Source organism: Rhopalosiphum maidis, chromosome 2 (genome assembly GCF_003676215.2).
Source record: "Rhopalosiphum maidis isolate BTI-1 chromosome 2, ASM367621v3, whole genome shotgun sequence".
In the NCBI taxonomy this organism is placed as follows: domain Eukaryota; kingdom Metazoa; phylum Arthropoda; class Insecta; order Hemiptera; family Aphididae; genus Rhopalosiphum; species Rhopalosiphum maidis.
Window position 1 is genome coordinate 34,278,958 of NC_040878.1, and position 21,143 is coordinate 34,300,100.

Sequence of the window (21,143 nt, forward strand, 5' to 3'; positions counted from 1 at the left end):
TTACTACATAGTGCATACTCAATTTTTTAATACAATAGAATTTATTTTAACGAAATACAATTGCAGCCGAGTATTATTGGCTCACACCTACTATAGAACAATAGGACACAAGATCATAGATTCAAGTTACATTGTTGTTATGATAAAATGCTATCGAAACCATTAAAAACCATTTAAGAATTAATGTGAAAATAATCGAAAAGTTTAACGTAATTTTGATTATTAGACCCTGCACTGTACACGTAATCGTTAGTTGGTAGAATCGATAACACTTCTGATATCGAAAATTTTCTTTGAATTTTCCCTTGTTTCTAAAACTTTTCTAAAACTGTTTTGAACTTTTACACATTATTTCATAGTGAAGACGATAGAATTAAGTATTTAAGTGTTTAATAATAAATGCTGCAGAGAAATGGCAGGACAAATAGTGAGTACTTAAATATCATTCAGTTACATTTTTCTATTGTTATACAAAATAAAATTATACGTTTTCCATAAAAAGGTGCTGTGTCATTGAGTGTTTAATTGTTTTTAAATATTTTCCTTTAAAATACCAACCAGACTATTGATAGTTTAAACTTCCTGCATGTCAACTATTATTTAATTTCTATTTTAGTAACATTATTCTTGTAATTTAATTTTTCATATTTATATTGTATATTTTTACTAAAATTTGTTTTAGTGACAATTATTAAAATTTAAAACTATCCTGGGTTATTCATTATTCAATTTATTGTGCATAGTTAAATTCTTATGTTACTTAAAAAGTTAAATTATTCAACTATTATTTGAATGGCCATTTTAATATCATTGTTAAACTAACCTTTACTCCTAAACAATGATTTTATAATTAATATTGTTTCAGGTATTGCGTGTAGAATCTCCAGATGGAACAAAAAGAGTACAAGTGTCACTTACGGAATCAAGTTATAATTTATTTGAAAAAGTAATTAAGTTTACCTATTAAAGTATAATTAATTTTAAGTAAAACTTTATTTTTTAAAAATATTGAAATTTCTATAACTTATATAAACTTATAATATGTTTAAAATAAAATAATTTTGAAATTTTTACAGGTGTACAATGTATTTTCTCTTACAAACTATGGTTTTACATTATTTAATGATCGAAACCGTAAAAATGAAATTAAATCATCTAGAAGTGTATACTTGAGCAGCTTAAATCTGAAACATGGAGATAAGATATATTTGTGTCCACTAGATCCAAATAATATATGGGCAATTCCTGGCCCATCAAATGCAGATTCTGCTAATGGAAGTCGTTCTTCATCAGTTGTTTCTACACCAGGATCTACTACATCACTGCCATCAAATGGAAAGAAAAGTTCAGGATCAACGAGTCAAGTAGAAGAAGATGAAGTGGATAAACTACTATGGAAATTAGATGGAAAAATTAAACGTCTCAAAGACAAAAAATAGTAAATAATATTGTACATTTCTAATTACTATTTAAATGACATAATGATAATGATAAACTTTTAGTTGCCGTCATGGAGATAATGGATGTTGTGTACATTGTTCACCTTTGGAACCATACGATGAGGAATATTTAAAAACACAAAATATGAAGCATTTATCTTTTCATTCATATCTAAGAAAAATGACTGCTGGAATGGCAAAGTAATTTAACTGTTTTTTGGAAAATATACAAATGATTCAATTAAATTAAATTTATTTTTAGAGGGAAATTTTTACTATTAGAAAATATAAGTTGTAAGATAAAAGAAGGCTGTGCTGGACATTTACCATGGCCAAAAGGTATATGTTCAAAATGTCAACCATCAGCCATTACATTAAACAGACAGGTAAATAGAATAAGTAAATAGTTAATAGCTTTTTTATTGATTTATACAACTGTTTTTAATTTTTATAGACCTATAGGCATGTTGACAATGTTATGTTTGAAAACTCAGAATTAGTGGAACGTTTCTTGAATTATTGGAGAATTACAGGACATCAACGTATTGGATTTTTGTATGGCCGATATGAAATGCATCCTGATATACCACTTGGTATAAGAGCTGTAGTTGCAGCTATCTATGAACCTCCTCAAGTAAATATATTCCCATTAATTGATACCTATTTTTTTATAGAAAAACTTGTTGTTTTCTTTTTTTTTGTTCAATTAATAATGACACTAGATGATAAAACTAATGTTTTAGGAAAGTTCAAGAGATCATGTTAAATTATTGTCTGATGAAAAACAAGATATAGTTAATGAATTGGCCAGATGTTTGGGTCTTACATGTGTTGGATGGATTTTTACCGATCTTTTGACTGAAGACATGCAAAATGGAACTGTAGGAGTATTTGTTATATATTTATCACTATAACTGTAATTCTTTAAAAAATTTTAAATAACTTTTAGGTAAAATATGTTAGAAACATAAAAAGTCATTTTCTATCTGCTCAAGAATGTATAATGGCTGGATATTTTCAAAATTTACATCCAAATCCTTGTCGTTATGCATCTAATGGATATTTTGGTTCAAAATTTGTTACTGTCTGTGTTACGGGTATGTAAATACAATTAATAATATAATAATATCTTTTAAATAGTTCAGTTTTTAAATGTTTTTAGTGTAATTTATTACGCTTGTATAACTATTATACATTTTTATTCAGAAGCTTATTCTTTTTAATATATATTATAAATAGAGCAATAATATAAGAGTTCTTAAAGTTTGTCTTATAATCTGAAAATACACAATTATCTTGTAATATTTATTATGAATACAAAATTGTATTATTATTTATTTCCATAAAGAATTCTTATTATATAATTTAAAATAAAGTTGGTAGTTTTTATTACATTTTTTCATGATTTATAACAGTTAAAAATATAAGTTTTATAAATTGTTTATGTAGTCAAATGGCTTAGTTCATATTTATTTTATGATAATCTTGATTAATAACCGATACCTGCATTTTTATTTATTACTTTTACTTAATTTATATGGTGTTTATAGGAGATGAAAAATGTCAAGTACACATGGAAGGCTATAGTGTGTCTAATCAGTGTATGGCTTTAGTTAAAGATGATTGTTTGGTACCAACCAAGGATGTACCCGAATTGGGATTTGTTCGAGAATCTTCAGACAAACAATATGTGCCTGATGTCTATTATAAGGTATGTATAACAAAGTTCTATATATTTTTATTTATTAATTATAATCTTTACTATTTAAAACGTAAGTTTATTTTAAACAATAAACTTGATAGATATTTTAGCTAACTAGAATACATAAAAATTATATATTTTTGAAGATTAATAGATTTATAATATTAATTAAATTATTAATAACTTAAGAGTATTAATAGTAAATTAATTTATAAGCTTCTAAAATTTCATAAAAATAATTTAGTACCTGCCAAATTTAATTTATATGTAATTTATTACACAACACATAATATTTAATATTAATACTATTAAGAAATAAATATACAGCGCATTTAATGGTTTTATATTTTAAGTTCCCTGGTTCAGTAATGATACATTAAATAAAATAACACCATTTATTATAAATTAGTGATAGGTCGAACTGTTCGAATCTTGAACCAAAACAAACCCTTGATGTTCGGTTTAGTTTGAAATTCGAACCAAACTATCAAACATCTTTTACTGAAAATTGAACTTAAAAATATTTTTCAAGCCAGACTTACTGGCCACAATAGTTCAAAGACCAAATATTTGTTCAACTTTTCAAAACTTATTTAAAAAAAATAAAAGTTGATAATCATTATTTGTAAATAATTAGACTATTAGTGATAGAAAGTTATAAGCTGAACGGGTACTTTATATACCATTTATAATAATAATGATAAAATGTATTAAGTTCGAGTTCGACTTAAAATGATTCTAGGTTCGGTTTGGTTCAAGTTCGAAAAAATAATTTAAAATTTAGTTGGATTTAAAAAATCAGGGTTCGACCCATCACTTTTATAAATAATACTATTTATAATCAATGACAACATTATGAATGATTTAGTTTCTGGTAGATTCGTATATGTTATAAGTGGTTTCCTTTAGTGACACTAACAATATCTAATAGTCAATTCCATCAACATTGGAAAGTTTATCCATGATATTTGACTCCATTAATTTTTATTAGCTCCCTGTGGTTAATGATAATTGTAATATACACATTGTTTCTTAAACATATCCAAAAAAGAAATATGAATGAATTCAAATAATACAGTAAAATTAAGCATCTTAGAATAAAACTTTTACATATCTTTTTAATCACAAAATTTTTTAAATGAAAATGATTGTATATTAATGCATTACTAAATAAATAATTATATTAATATTATGTTGCACCCCCATCCCACATTTATTGTCTCTGTCTTATACATATATAACAGCACAATTACATACTGGATTCTCATTACAGTTTATTAATTATTAACTAATATTATAGAAAATGTACATGTTATAACATTTTTAGAAGACAATATTTACTGTGCTCAAGCAGTTTTTTTCATATTTTAATTTTAAAATTCATACTGGTTTTAAAAAAAAATATATGTGGAAAAAGAATGGCTTGAATAGTTTGTTACTTTTTAGTTTTTTTTCTTCTCTACAATTTTGATAATAAGTAAATTTGCTCTAATTTTAATAATTATGAAAATTGTTGTTGATTTTTTATGCTACACGTATGTATACATGCAAGTAATACTTCCTCTTAAATACAATACTTTACTTTCAATTATTTAAAGTTTAAATTTTGAATATGATCTAAAGTAATTTAGATTAGTCCTATGAAACATTAAAAATATTATATAATAATTAAAACTGTACCATTTGTTTATGGGAGATTAATATTAGCATTTATAAATAGTAATTTATTGCTCACTCCAATAAAAAAATATGCTATACTATATAGTATATGTAATGGTATTATCATGTTAGATCTACCTCAAACCAACAATGTGTATGTATATTTAATTTTTAAGCTGCCTAACTTAATGAATTTTTTTAAATTCTAAGTTGACTAATAAATCTGTCCGGGTTTTAATACACACACATTTCTTGATAGTTTTTAAAAGCATCTCAAATAAAAGATAATATGTTATAATATGATCTTTCTCAATGTAATTAAATAATATACATTGTTTTGTAATCAGTTTTTAAAATATAATGATTTGCCTTTATTCATATTGTGGCATTCCATCTAGTCAATTCCTGTTGCTTATATTTTTTTAATTAAATTTTAAAAATCTAGTGTTATAACAAATACTTTTTAAATGTCTTTATTATAAATTATAATAATAATTGTAAATTTTTAAAATATTTTTTACGTGTAAATAATTACAATTATTTAATTATATCTATATCATTGGGATGTATATCTATTGAATATTTGGATATTTATAATTTGATCTGTGGCACATGATTTTATTCTGCATTTAAGTTATTCTAAAAATATTAAAAACAAATAATTACATACAATTTGTATACATATATATTTTATACTCTCAAAATTCAAATGTAAGATTTGCTATACATAGTATTCAATATTGAGAATATTTTTATCAAATAAAAATAATAAATCCCATTGAAAATATATTTATTTTTCATGACAGACACTCCAAAATGATTTATAATTAATTCATATACAAATATGTCATAATTTATCTTTCTGATTAATAATATATTAACTTTACTCATCAAAATATATAATATATATTTATATTATATAACTCGGATTACTTGTGGTTTACAATTATTTAGTTTGATAAAAAAAAACAAGCTTGTCTTATGATGAATAAAATATTTTCAAAAACAAAATCATGTCTGGGTAATATCAAAAAATAATAAGGACATTTAGAATACATTAAAAAAACATTCATGAGACCATTTTTTACTTACATATAAATTTAACTATTTTCAATTAAAATTAAAAAAAAAACTGTTTACTGTTGAAATATGTTAGTTTACAAAAAAAATTCCTGGTATGAAGAGAAATTTGTGCAATTGTATTTTTTCATCAAATTATCAATGTAGATACTTAATTTTTATTTACCTCAAATTAACAATAATTAAATTAACTTTGATAGATCTATATATAGTAAAATGTAAAAACAATATAATTGAAGTTGTAAAATATGGACATCAATGTTTGTGTACCCCAAACTCTATATAATATATTATATTATTCCAGACTTTAAATATATAACTTATGCATGTTTGTAAGAAAAGAAGTATAATTAAGATATAATGGTACACATTTCAAAAAATAATAACATAAATAATTCACTGTGCACAACTTAAATTTTTAAAACACCATTATATTATTTGATAAATTTTAATATGTGGGATATAATTATCGTTATTATTTAAAACTAATACATATGATAATATACTGTTTGGATTTCAAAATAAATGTATCGAAACTTTCGATAATGGATTACAAAAATACACATAAATGTTCACTTGTTTCTATAAACTACTCGATCGATTATTTAGTTTAATTTACATTAAAAAAGGGATTATGTTACACTTTACCACAACTAGATATGACAAAAGTCTTGGACGGTTTGCCAGTTTGATCTCCAAACGAGGCCATTTTTTCAACGAGATCAATGCCATCTACCACATGCCCAAAAATTGCTGTGAACCCACGCATCTCTTGTAGTATAATACGAAACTGTGATCCAACCATACCCATATTATCATGACGTTTTTGAGTGCGGCGCATTCCTACGGCTCCTCGAACTGCAGGAAACTTAGTATCATCAGGCATGAAGTAACTTTCATCATATATAGATTTACCACCACGACCGTTGTTTAATTCAAAATCACCTGTAATCACAGATTCTCCATCCCAACACTGAAATATTGAGCAGCCTTTATATGAACAACCATTTGTATCCCCCACAGTTAGAACTTCAAAATTCTTTGACATTCTTGGCGCCACATCTGGACGAGTTTCAATAACTAAACGACCAAATGGTGTCCCATTTACTTCAATATTAAAGTAAAACATGGGAAAAGTATTAACATTACGTATTGATGGTACACTATTTAAAATAGCTGGTGGTGGACTGCTTTGTGAAGTTATCAGTACTGGTTCGTTTGATGAAATTGAAGATAAAGATGTTGTGTATTGAGTGGTAGATGAGTTTCCAGGAGAATTTTTTGCAAATTCTGGTCCATTTACAAGTTGTGTGACATGTTTAGGTAGTACATACCTTGTAAACAATTGTGCTGTGCAATAGTTAGCCAAGAAAAAAATATGAGTATTTGGATTTGCCAAATCTGCTGACTTATATGATTCTAAAGCCATGGACTGTAATGAGGACAACGATTGTTTGATCATACCAAAATCTAACAAATTAGTAGAAGATATGATATCTTCTAATTGGCCATGTGCAAATTGTTCTGAGTATTTATTTTGTACTTTCTGTTTCACTTGTTCTAGCCGATTCAAATATAATTGTAAATCATATAAATCATCTGTACGTAAATTTGACGGTTTGATACTATTCAAAGCTTCATTGGTCTGCAGTAAATCATTTGTATTTTGAGTCCAACCACTATTTAGCTCAAGTTCAATTTGAGTTTTTAGTGTGTTACAGGCATCTAAAACCCTTAAGAGAAATTGGCGTTTGTGTCCAAATAAATTTTGTATTTCACTCATCAATTTAGCAATAGCTATAGTTTCAACTTGAACCTATAATATAAAAATAGGTTATAAATAAATTTAAAATCTAAATAGCAAATAATACTTACTTCACTGATTAGATGGTCACGTGCATCATTATTTGATTTTATAGAATGTCCAATATGATCTGATTGAGTTCCACACGCTCGACATAACAGCTGTTGGCAATTGTAACACCAAAATGAAAATGGCATTCCATGTGTATGACAATTTTCACCCTAAAAACAAATACCAAAATGTTTAAATTATTAATGTTTTTTAAAATTAATATTAATAACAAACCTTTCGTTCTTTATCAACAGATTTATTGACTTTAACATTTGCCAGGTGTCTAATTAGACTGAGAATAGACTTTTGAGTTCGTAGAGTCTCTGGAGATTGCTCATCTAATTCAGTACGCTTCCAACAGTTTATGCAATATACTTCTAAACCTTTGAGCATTGTAGTCTTAACACATTGTAAACAAAAACAGTGTTTACAACTAAGTTCTTTTGGCACAAATTCTGTTTCATTGAATTTCTGCTTGCAACAGCCACATATTATAAGTTCTTCAAATTCAAAATCTTTTTTTGTATCCATCATCTATAAACAATAGACAGTTGTCAGGTACTTCTGTATTCAGTTAAATAATATAATTAATAAAAACAAATATTAATAAATTGAGAGTAATTGTTGAATACGACTATTAGTACCACATGAATAATTTATTGTATTTATTATTATTTTAAGGATAAAATTAATCATTTATTTTCTACCATAATCTGTTATATGTATGTAAAGGAATTCAATATTATAGCAAAATACCTAGAAGTTAATACAAAATGGTTATGTGGATTTATTTAATTAAGTTAATTTTTCTAACTCTAATTCATAATTAAATATTGATGTCTTACAAAAATATTGTTGTTCTTTAATTATTTAGTCTTAATTCATTTATTATGATTATTAAATTGTAGATTATTTGAATAAATTTTTTTTAAATTAAAAAATTAATAAGATACCTTCAATTGAGATTATTATCAGAAATTGTATTTATTTTCTAAATATAATTAAAGATTTGAATAGCGTAAAAATAAACACTACCTATAAAATTATGTGTAAGAATTTTTAACCTTGAAATTCATATTTTAGATTACAATAAAAAAATTTTAAAGCTTTTTACCAGATAATGAATCTCATTTATCAGTTCTTATAAAGTACGACATATTAATATCAATGTATTATGTGTGTATAATATTATATTATTATTCTGCACTTGCGAGTGTGGCGAAGGTCAAGGGTGGTCGATAATAATAACATTTAATAGGATTTAAATTAACTGTGTGGTACTGCGGTGTTTCCAAGTGCGTTTTATTTTTTATTTTCGAAATATTTATGTGGTCACGCGGTTCCCAGGGAGTACGGCAAACCCCAATTATTATATTTCAATTTTATTTGATTTCAATTTTTAATTAAATGTACGCATAATAAATATCGGTTAACACGTATGGACGGTGAACGCTAATACGAAATGAACTTACACTTTGGTGCAATGTAAACAAATTTATAACGGGCGGCCGAACGATTAGCGCCGTGTGTTACACATGTAGGTAGTATATTATTATAGATAATAAATATATTATGACGACGGTGTATAAAAATAATAATAATAATAATAATAATAATAAACAACAACGCGTGTGCGTTGATAAGTACGGTCTGTGTACAGTGAGCGCGTAAAAATACTATGTAATTACGAGTTACGCCTTACGCACTTATCAATGGCGACGACGGACAAACGCGATGTGACCGACGGCGCACTGTATAAAATATTAATAATAATAATGAAAATGAAAACGAAAATAATAATATCACGACTGCGACGCGACAAATGCGATAGAGTAAACAATTATTCGATTATCGAATAATAACGTTTTTCGTTGTGTATCGAACGGACGACTAACGACGGGAAGGCGACGACGGAGGGACGTTGAAGGCAGACGGCGACAACGTTCGGAACGATAATGTATTACGAATTACGATAATAATAATGAATTATACGATTTATTGTAAAGCGTTTGATAAATTGTATATTTTATATTATTATTTGGCGCGACGACGACGGTGCCGTTGTTGTTGTTATCGTAGCAGCAGCAGTAAAACCGGGGCGGCGTCGCTGTCGGTGGGCCGTCATCGTTGATTTTCCGCTGTGCTCAACAACACGCGAATCGCGCTCGACGATATCGACACTGTGCCTGTGGACGGCCGTACCGTTCGACAATAACCAACAATAACAATAACGACCACAACAACAACAACAACAACTAATACTACGACGGTATCGACGACAGCGGCCGCCGTGTTGCATGGCGATCGCTTCGGACGGTGCGTATACGACTGACGGCGACTGGTGTCGCGGCTGCGTCGGGCCCGGTGTTTGTGTCGATCCCTCTCCCGCGCGCGCGGGTTTTTCGGAAGTACGCAGTTCGCTAGCGGCGCGGCCCGGCTCCGGGTTTCGGCGCTTTTTTTTTCTTCCTTCTTTCCACGCCGCCGTGTTGTTGTTTTCCAACAGCCCCGGCGAGCACTCCCTACCCCGACCCATCACACCGCCGTGCCATGTCTGCAGTGCATGACGTATGCACGGTCTACCGTAACACTATTTACGTTAATACTCGCACCACAACCTCCCCCCACCACATTCAATTCGTAGTCCGACCAGCCACCGGTTGTTGTTGTTGTTGTTGATGACGATGATGATGGTTGTGGTAGTGTAATTATTGGTGGGAGGGTGGAGGGATTAAACAAAGTTATCGGTCTGCCTTCCCATCGTTATTTTTTATTTATCGAGTTGCATGATAATAACAATAATAAAATTATTCGACTACGACATCGTGCGCTGTTCAAAACTTCAAATTGACACCGACTTCGGCAGCTGCGCTTTGCCAGCCGTCGAAAACGAGTGTGATCTCAACAATGGAGAGATAAAACGATATCGTACAATTTAAAGTGTTATTAGTGTTATTACTTAGACATTACTATAACGTAATATTGTATTATCGTTTATCATTAATTAGCTATTAATTCGAGTTGGCGACGCGACGATAGTGTACTTATTACAATATTACTTATTGTCCTCAGTGAGAATTCTATATATATTGTTATGTAAAACATAATATATTATGTATTTATTTAGCGACAAACATTGTTTTTAATTCAACATTCTTCTAAAAAAAAAGATTTAAAAATTAAAATTGTATAAATGTACAAGTGAATTATGAGTATTTCCAAATATTTATATTTTTCATACTCATAAAATCATAACTCACTTAAAAATTAAAATATCATAGTTAAAAAACTAACGAGAGAACACAGATAATGTTCTTACCTAAAAGTTTGATAATAGGTCAATTTGCTCCTCTAATATCAAAACTAAAAGCGCACTAACACTTGAAACTGGTGAACGAAAATTTACTATGTCGTATGTGTGTAAAACGGAGACAACACATGCGGGTGCTACGTCCTCTTAATATTTATGCTAATTGGCTGTTATAGACGAACATTTGTCATATTGTACAGTTTGTAGGACGGAGACAACAGTACAACACATCGGGTGTGGTATCCTCTTAAATGTTAAAGTATACGATCGGGTAAACGGTAAACACTTACAAAATTCCGGTCTCATTAACATTGAAATAATGTTCTCATAATCAATTAATAAGCTTGTTTATAGTTAGTGTACGGGGTATTACAAAATTAATACACGTCTCTACACGACAATAGGAGTTGTATACAAACATGGTTTTAGTGCAATTTTTAGTGAAAACCATGATCATAATAAAATTATTGTTCATAATTATGATTAATTACCAAACACTTCTAATAATAATATTAAAATATTAACAAAATGTTTTTAATTTAATTTAATTTTTGTTTCCCCATTATTTTAAAAAGTGTAGAGAAATATTTACTTTTAATCCACCAAAGTACAGAGTAAGGCAAATCAAACGGTGCATTTTTGAAAGGTTGGTACACTCCGTGTGGTGCGATAGTGCGATTATGATGGTCTCATTTCAACAACGGGGCTTCGCCGTCCGTACGTTTTTGAAAATGGTCGCCTCTGAGGGGTGATGTGAGGTGGCCCGCGCGCTCACCGAATTTAAGCATTTGTGATTTTGCTTGTGAGGCTACCTGAAGAAAAAGGTTTTCAAACATCGGCTCACACCTTGGAAAACATCAAAGAGCGAATTAGGGAGGAAATTGGCGCTATTCCACTATACCAATTGAAATGTGTTAAAATGCGACCGAAAACTTCTACTGACGGTCATCATATTTCTGATGTCATTTTTGAAACTTGATACATAATACGGCATAATGTACTGAAGAAAATTAAATAAACATAATTTTTGAAAGTTTCGTAGTTTTTTTTTAATAGCCTTTCAAAACTGCAGTCTGTTTCGCCCACCCTGTACAACTAGAAACTTCTTTGAAAGTTTGAAATTTCTACTATAATAAAAAACCATTTCATTGTAAAATTAGTACATTCATTGCTCCACTCAGAATCGAAAATATTAAACATCTATACTTTAGATTCTGGGTGGATGATGGATCAATTAACGAATTCATTGATTTTACAATAATATGATTTTATTTTTTTTCTGAAGACACCTTTTCAATAAAAGTAATTCTCCAATCATCAACTATGAAGGAAGTTTTTAGTAACAATCAAATCTAGTTTGTACTTTCGTGTTTTAAAAATAAAATACGAACATTTGTTAACGTTTTAATATTGTTTGACTGTTTGTTAACCTTGGTTACCAAAAAGTTAAATGGTCTCCACTAAAAAATCAATTTAATCATTTATAATGATTTATAGTAAACGTAACACATCCATTACAGTTACCTTTACAACGACGAAGTATACTCGACACATTATTTACAGCAGAGCGGTTACCTATACTTGGATACTTTTTTATGTATTAATTGTAAGGTAAAAAATAGTCGAAAAAAGTATATACAAAAATTATTCTGCTCGAAAAAACCCTCGCACGCTTATGATGCAATTTAATAATATTCTGTATAGTATTATTATTTAATATTTATTAGTTTAGCTGTACCGGTACAATGGTTGTTTCCGGACGAAATCACGAAAGCGAAACGCAGTCAAACTGTCAAAGTGTATACGGTATTTCTTGTCGCGTTGATATGGCTGCATCGGCTTGGCCTCCGCAATTCACGGTCAAATATGTACCGCCACCCGGCACAACAAACGCTGTCCTCTCTTCTACGCTAACGCTGCCGGCGCCGCCCCGCCATTTCCTCAATCGGATCGACCCCTAGGCCCTCAACTACCCGCCGCCTGACCGTTGTTGCATCGCAGCACACGCGCACACCGTAGTCGTCGTACTTCACTTTCCAATTTCTCGCCGCCGCGAATTCTCTCCCACGCTTTTCGAGCGAAGCGACGCGACGCAACCCGACCTCAGTTTGGGCTGGTCCAGTGAGAGCGTTTGTTTCTGTTGTTATTATTATTATTATTCACCGTCCGGGGGTTTGGGTAGCTCAACCGCCGCCGACCTTGGCCAGTGACGTCACCCAAGCGTTGTGTTTTTGTTTCACCCTCTTTTGTGTTTCGGATCGAATCAGTAAACATTTATTATCATTTTGCCGCCATTCGCAAACTACTGCTACACATGGCCTACCCTTGTTTCGTACGAACGTCTCATTCCGCGTAGAATAACTAGTGCAGTTTTCGTTGAGTAGTCCCGTGTTTCCTTCCAGTAGAACGTTCGTGACAATCACCTAAACAGTAGGCAGTTGTAATACCATCGAGAGAATAATATTTTTAATTTTATATTTATACAGATGTGTGGTTCTGTCGATTTGAAAAATAACGTTTCGATTAACACTTCCTTATCCACATATCAATGTCCACTTCCTTGTCCGGTAGATTAAGTTGTACAATTTATTATTATAAAAAGCGTTTTTTATTCGTTTTATTTTATCGGAAAGATATTCGACCCTTTGGTCGTTTTCATACAATACGTACATATTTTGTCATAATATGATATTCAATATTATATTATGATGATTGGTACAAAAAAAAAAATAATAAATATAATAATAAAAATTTTATTTTAAGAAACAACCTGTATTTACCGGATTGTCATTTATTTTCGTATCTGTCTAATCACTCTAGTGCAGTGGTCCCCAACCCGCGAAGGTATTCTGTGTGACCTGTCACAAATTTATAAATCAGTTTTGTTTTCATTTGTTGATATACTGATCATTGTATTTTTATATTTGGCGGCCCGCTCGGGGATGATTGTTTACCAAAGTGGCACGCCGAATAAAAAAGGTTGGGCATCACTGCTCTAGTAGTGTATTATATACGAGTTCAATTTGAACATATATTTTTAAACTACAAGTTCTACCCATATTTAAGTTAATATTTGTGTTCCGTATTATATTTGTTTACACGTTCGTATTACAAGACTGTTACCTATTATATTATAAATGTTTGATTGCGCGCGATATCTCTCGGTGTTATACAAAACTCTTAAATCTCACATTTATATATATATATATTAGAATATCATCTTTAATAACGCTATTTTTATGAGAAAAACTTATTGCCATCATGGTTTCCCATGCTCATTCTCATTATTTATTCAGTTTTTAAAATATATACATGATACAAATTATCATGTAATACTATATACCATTTGAATAGTGTAAATTCTGTGCACAGCAATACGATAATAATAAATTAATAAACAATAAAATAATTAAATCTTTAATTTCTAAAAATCTGGAGGGCAACATCACACGAAATTTATAATGGAATAAATATTATTAGTTATTTGTTTCCTTTTAAAATATACCTTCTGTTATTGGTTTCCGAATCATTGTATATTTGTATGTATGATTGTGTGACTGTTCTTGTATAATATTTATGTAGACATGATTATACGAACATATTGATTAGTGGTAGCTGATAACATATTATATGTAGCGGAATTACTTATTTTTTTTGTGGTGGAAAGAATTAAAAATATTTAAATATAATAAATATTTGTCTTTTATTATATAAACAGTAGTGGCGGAGAGAAGCCTTCTAATCCTCAAATAATAAATCTATTCAAGTAGATATTAGGTAACAGTCTTTTAATTTTTTTAGAATTATAAAACTAGTGAAAAAATATCAATTTTACTTGTTATATTACCTAATGTGTATAACACTAAGTATATCTACTTACACAATATAAATATTTTAGTAACCAACTATAAGCTTCTTTATGATTATATTGATTTTACAATATGTAAAAACTAGATATTTAAATAATGTATAACGATTTTAGTTTTTTTTTTCAATTTAAAAGTATTATTCGCTGCTACTTACTTAAAACTTTTAATAAATTATATTATATTTTATACATTTTTTTTTAACAAAAATTAATTCAATTTGACATATTACTTATAGTAAAATAAATTACTTTAATAGTAATATACATTTATAATAAAATATACTTAGTCTGACCGTTTACGTTCAGAATCATTTTTTGTATGCAATATGCATAATGATCAATGATGTATTATTGAATTCAAATTTAACAATTATATATTGCAGTTACTCCTTAATAGCGATGTCCACTCGACACTTTGTGTACAGCAAAGCAGTTATCTACTTTCCCCCTTTTTTATAGTAGATGATAACATGAAACACACACAGAAAAATAATATTCAACAATAATGCCGTTAATAAAAATATGAACGTTTCGTAATAATGTAATATAACTACAACAATAAACTAGAGATTAAAGTGTTTAATATTTAAATATTGAGGGAAAACAATTTTTTTACCCTCAGACTCCATTATTCAATTCCCGTTGATTTCTCCCGTTTAATATGCACGATACAGGAGCGTCATTTCAGTTGTTTCATAACTCTCAAATAAAATATTAATGAATCCAATATAGGTATTTATGTAAATAAAAATAGATTGCAGAACTAATATCTATAAAAAAAAATCGGTTACTATCACTATCATTGCATGATCGCATCACAATTTCCTTGTATTTAAAACAAACAAATTGTATCAAACATTTGATTTATACATTTTAACATTCAAGTTTTGAATGACAATAACTTCAACAAATTTATATTTAGATTCCAAAATACATCTAAAATACCTATTTAAATGACTAAATAGTTATACAGTAAACGAAATTATTTTATAGGATATAAAAATGATTGCCAAATAGTACCTATAAGATACGTATCATTTTAAAATTTAAATACATTTAAAGGGGTATCGTATTTTGTAAATTTGATATTAATTGCTGGTTTATTCATGGTCTATTGATATTTATACTTATACAATTATGAATTACCAAATATTGAGTTGACGGACGAAACATCCCCATCAATTATTAATAGAGACATTTGGTCCCCAGCATATTTTTTATACAAGACTTTTTTATATTGACAATTAATACAATTATTTTTAATGAACAATTTAATGTAATATAATTTAATGACAATAATACAAATGAAAATGAAAAATAAATAAATAATTTGATAATCAGTTGCGGCGCCAAATACTTTTCTGGTGAGGCATTTAGGTATGACTCGATCACCCATTAATTTGTTATTACACCATATTTTAAGGATAGTGTTGCTAAAAAATGTTTGGGTATAATATGTAATATTTATAAATAAATATTCAAAAAATATACCTAGTTTATTATTATCATAAATGCACTATAGTAAAACTTTAAATTTCCTCCGTTTTCTTTTAGTTGTATGTAACAATACATAACTTTTTATTTTTTTAATGTATGAGATTTTAAAAATTGTGCCGTCGTTAGCATTAACTGTATTAAGTATATTTGTTTCTAAATGTGCAAAAAACGCATATTTAATTTAAATATAACAGTCAAACTAAAAATAATATAACTTTAGCCTAAAAACTCTTTAAAGTAATTAATACTATTTTATATATTAATAATGATGTACAATTTTTTTATTTTCTTACATATTTTTAACATTAAATTATAGGAGGGACAAAATCAAATGTTGGGGGGGCACTTGTTCATCCTGGCCCACGTGTATATATATTTATTAATCTTAATAAATCTACAATGCGTCTGCCAAGCCCGGATTAAGGATCGTTTGGGCCCCAGGACACTATAAACTTAGTGAACTCCCATAAAACATTACTTTAAAAAAAATTGTACCACTAAATTTTAATGATTGTATATTACTGTATAATTTTGCACAATACAAAAAAATATATATATGAAGCTACAGGCACGGATCCAGCCTACATCAATGGGAGGGGCGGATTAAAAATATCTATACATAATATATATTTACATGCAATAGTATTTAATGCAATCTTATTAATTATAATGAATACTTTTTTTCATAAACTGAATTGAATGTCTTTATCACTCAGTAATACTACTATGTAATATACACATATTATATATATATTATAGAATTATAACTTAAAATGATTTCCTTGCTTTTTCTTTTGCAAATTGTTGTATAGTTTCATTGAAATCAATCAATTGCAAAATATTATTTTCTGAGTACACTATCAATTATTATTAATGATGCTAAATATTCTTATTGAGTCTGGTATGATTTGTTTATTATTTTATTCTTGTTGGCATGGAAAATGCTCTTTCGGCCGAAAAATTGGCCACTTGGACAGTTAAATATAATCTAAGAGCAATTAAAATATTTGGGAATACTTCGTGTAATGATTTTTTGTAAAATCATTTTATTATTGTGCCTCATGCGAATAAATCAAGAATACCTAATATCAATTATTACTACGCTATCAACTATTAGAATATAAATTTATTATCATTTAGTAATTTTTCGTGATATAAAATTAAGAAAATATTTACTTTACAATTATTAATTGCCTACTAAAATAATTTTTTTTAAACACATTGAAAAATATATTTTGGAGATAAAGATGGGCCCTCAAAATCAATGGGCCCCGGGACACGTGTCCCCTGTCCCCCTTTAATCTGCGCTTTACGTCTGCAAAGACTGCATTACTATTAAAAGTAATAATAAACAATAAATGTGTAGAAAACAATTAGTTTTAAATAAATTAAATTAAATTGTTATTGTACAGAATTTAAATATAATGATGATATTTTAAATTACCTAAAAAAACAAGTCAATTAACCTAAAAATTAAAAATATGTTTATAACTTTTTTTATTTTTTTGAGACATTTTTAATAATTTTAACTTAAATATAATTTTTTTTACCCGTATACTTGTATTATTGTCAATGAAAAATGAAAACTAATTTCAAGTATATATCTGAACATTGAAAATTTTATTTTCTACCTAAATAAATGTTTCTAGTGATTTAATAAAAAAAATAAAAAAAACCTTAAAACCCAACGTAGTTTTAGCTATAATCAAAATACGTTGGGAACGAAACGATTTTTGGCTTATTTGTTATTACTTTATTAGGTATTAATAGGGACCAAATTTCGTCCTATCTTAATAATTGACCCTTGATGAAACTCATTTTGGTCTGTTGGTCGGGGGTGAAAAATCCTATAATCCTTTATTAGTTAATTATGATATGTCACATAAGTCCCACAGGGCCACAATAATATACTTATACAATTATATAAGTTAACGATTTTTATTCTTGAGAATCTTTGTGGACGTGAGATACATTATTTTAATTTATTGTTATTTGCCATAGATACAGCGACGTATATAGGTTTTCATTTCGAAGGGGGACGATTCTAAATTCTTGGGAGGAAAGTAGAGAGGAGACATACTATTTGGACAAAAATTACTTGAATACTATAATTGTGTTTTCATTTCGGGGGGGGGGGTCACCCCCCATAAATACGCCACTGTTATTTGGTACTACCGATTATTCCGGAAAGTTGATTTCGAAATTTCACATTTTTTCTTCTCTATATTGGGATTTAGAGTGCCTACACTATTTTAAATTTTTGGTTTGTTACTTTTGTAATTTATTGAATCTACATTATTATTTATTAGTATGTCAAAAATGATATTCTATCGTTAATTTAATACAAGGAATTTTTTTCATACGAGACGTTTATAAATCAAGAAAATATAGTTAACGCATATTTGATTGCATATTTTAATGTTTACGCATACTTTACCGCATTTTTTAACATATTCTAACTATTATTAATAATAAACACATGTTTTTAATTTAATCTATACACCTTATTCATACACGCTCGGTAATAGGTTTTTATTTTTTTGAATTATTTACTTATAATCACCTTTTGCATAATCTATTCTTTTTCTTCGTGTATTTGTTCAAAATTCTTATGAATTTCTATAATTATCGGCATTTTGTCTACTACCTAAACTCAACATTCAATATAATTTTAAAGAAAAAACATATATTTAACATTTATTTTTTTTGTAACATCGAATAATATTGGACCGTCTATACATTTTAACGAATGTATTGATTTTAGAATTATCTAAAATTTAGTTAAATTTGAAACTATTTTACTACAAATCTCTAACTCATTTACGCAGTTTATAAGTTTATTGACTTATCACTTATAAGCTGTATAAATGTATAATTGATAACAATAATGTATAATATTGTATCTCGTAATAATTAACAATATAACATAAATAATATATTTTTTTTTATTGTATAACACTATTACAAATGTTTTTTTTTTATCAATATTATATTATAATTTATAATAATATAATACAAAATATCTTAGGCCGACAGATCGTCTCCACTAAGAATTGTTTTTCGCAGGTACCTATATCATTAAATGAATTCAAATTTAATACCTTCATTACTGTAACCCCCTCGATATCTAATTTACTGCAAAATGGTACTAATATGCCTACTTTTCTAAAAAAATTATCATTATAGTCTATTGGTACCTTTATAGATAGTGTTTGCTTAATTGTTTAATACCATCAACTATAACAAATAATAAATTCTAAAATTGCTAAAATTTCATAAAGACACATTTATATAAGTTAATAAGTACTAACACTAATAAATAAACACCATCAATTAAATATCTATTTTTATGTCTTGATTATGTTAACTATTTATAATTTATACCCATAACAATTAAGTTAATTTTTTTATGAACTCAAGAAGTCAAGAATTATGATTCAATAAACATTTTAATTTTGTTTGTTCTTTTTTTAGGAGAAAGACAGTTATGGCAATGAGGTGTCTAAATTAGCCCGTCCATTACCAGTGGAGTATTTGTTATTAGATGTACCAGCTTCAACACCCTTAACTCCACTGAATACATTCACATCAATTAAAGACATCACAAAATTCCCTACAGAGAACAGATTAATCGATGGTCATATTCAAGATTTTGATTCATTGTGCAAATACCTAAGACAATTCACTCCGTTACAATTTTACGAATCTATTACTGATTTTCATTTACTATTGTATATTGCTACAATGGACATGCTACCCATGAAAGTAATTTTTTTTTTTTAATATTTCTTATTTTTCTTGTACCTACCTAATTAAATAATTTATTATTTTTAAGGATTCCATGGCTCCTCTGTTAGAAGCAATACAAGCTAATGATAAACAAGCAGTGGTTGAATGGTCTAGATCAGATGTATGGGCAACACTCGAGCAATTAATTAGCAATACTTCTGATTCTGCTGTATCGGGGCATGTAGGTAATGGTTTTGCATCTGTTCAAACAGAATCGTGGACATGCATACATTGTACCTTTATGAATAATTCTGATCGGCAATCATGTGATATATGCAGATTGCCAAGGGATATCAACTAAATGTTGTATAGCAAACATGTATCTCATTCACAGTAAATATAATTATATATATACATATTTTTTTATGCATTGTTTATTATATTGAAAAAATAACTAATTAATAACACAGGTAATATTATGTAATGATTTTTTGTTTTGTTGTATTATAGAGCATAAAAATGTAAGGTAATAAAAATAAAAAAAAGGTGGATTACCCAAAAGTAAAAAAAAATCCAATTTTAATTAAGTTTTTTAATTTCAATAGAAATTTATAGTAATTTTTATCTTTATTGTACTGGTATTTTATTTTAATTGATTTTTCTTTTTATAAAAATTGAAAACAATAAAGTTTATACCAAAGTAAAAAAAATATGACTTCATTACTTAACCATGACGTATGTCATAAAATATTGAATATTATATTTTATGATTTTCTGTTTTTTTTTCCAACACCACCATTATTGAAATAGAATTAAACTCAAAATGTCAGTTTGAAATGGTAATTGTGCAAACCATAACAAAATAAGGATAAAATATAGTTAATCTTGTAAATTGTAATTCAATTTTTTTCAACAATCATCTCACAAAAAAAAAAAATATTTTATACCTTTGAGTATGAAAACTATTTGCTGACCTAACCTAGAAGTTTTCCTACTTAATAAAAAAT

General features: G+C 28.0%; 2 protein-coding genes across 3 annotated transcripts; one reads left to right on the forward strand and one right to left on the reverse strand.

The window, feature by feature from the left end:
* Positions 1-260: 260 nt before the first annotated feature.
* On the forward strand, positions 261-20,654 carry LOC113555235 (nuclear protein localization protein 4 homolog). The gene is made up of 11 exons (XM_026959624.1): positions 261-427; positions 866-946; positions 1,077-1,438; positions 1,503-1,640; positions 1,702-1,825; positions 1,894-2,073; positions 2,183-2,320; positions 2,389-2,536; positions 2,990-3,150; positions 19,882-20,172; positions 20,243-20,654. Exons 1-11 carry the CDS (start codon positions 413-415, stop codon positions 20,495-20,497), a joined length of 1,893 nt encoding a protein of 630 aa, XP_026815425.1. The 5' UTR covers positions 261-412; the 3' UTR covers positions 20,498-20,654.
* Positions 6,291-10,087, reverse strand: LOC113555236. Of its 2 annotated transcripts, none has more exons than XM_026959627.1 (4): positions 9,442-10,087; positions 7,970-8,269; positions 7,756-7,905; positions 6,291-7,696 (listed from the first exon to the last, which is right to left on the reverse strand). In XM_026959627.1, exons 2-4 carry the CDS (start codon positions 8,267-8,269, stop codon positions 6,518-6,520), a joined length of 1,629 nt encoding a protein of 542 aa, XP_026815428.1. In that variant the 5' UTR covers positions 9,442-10,087; the 3' UTR covers positions 6,291-6,517. The 2 variants fall into 2 exon arrangements, with proteins under 2 accessions (XP_026815428.1, XP_026815426.1); XM_026959625.1 differs by having other exon boundaries at positions 9,208-10,087.
* Positions 20,655-21,143: the final 489 nt, after the last annotated feature.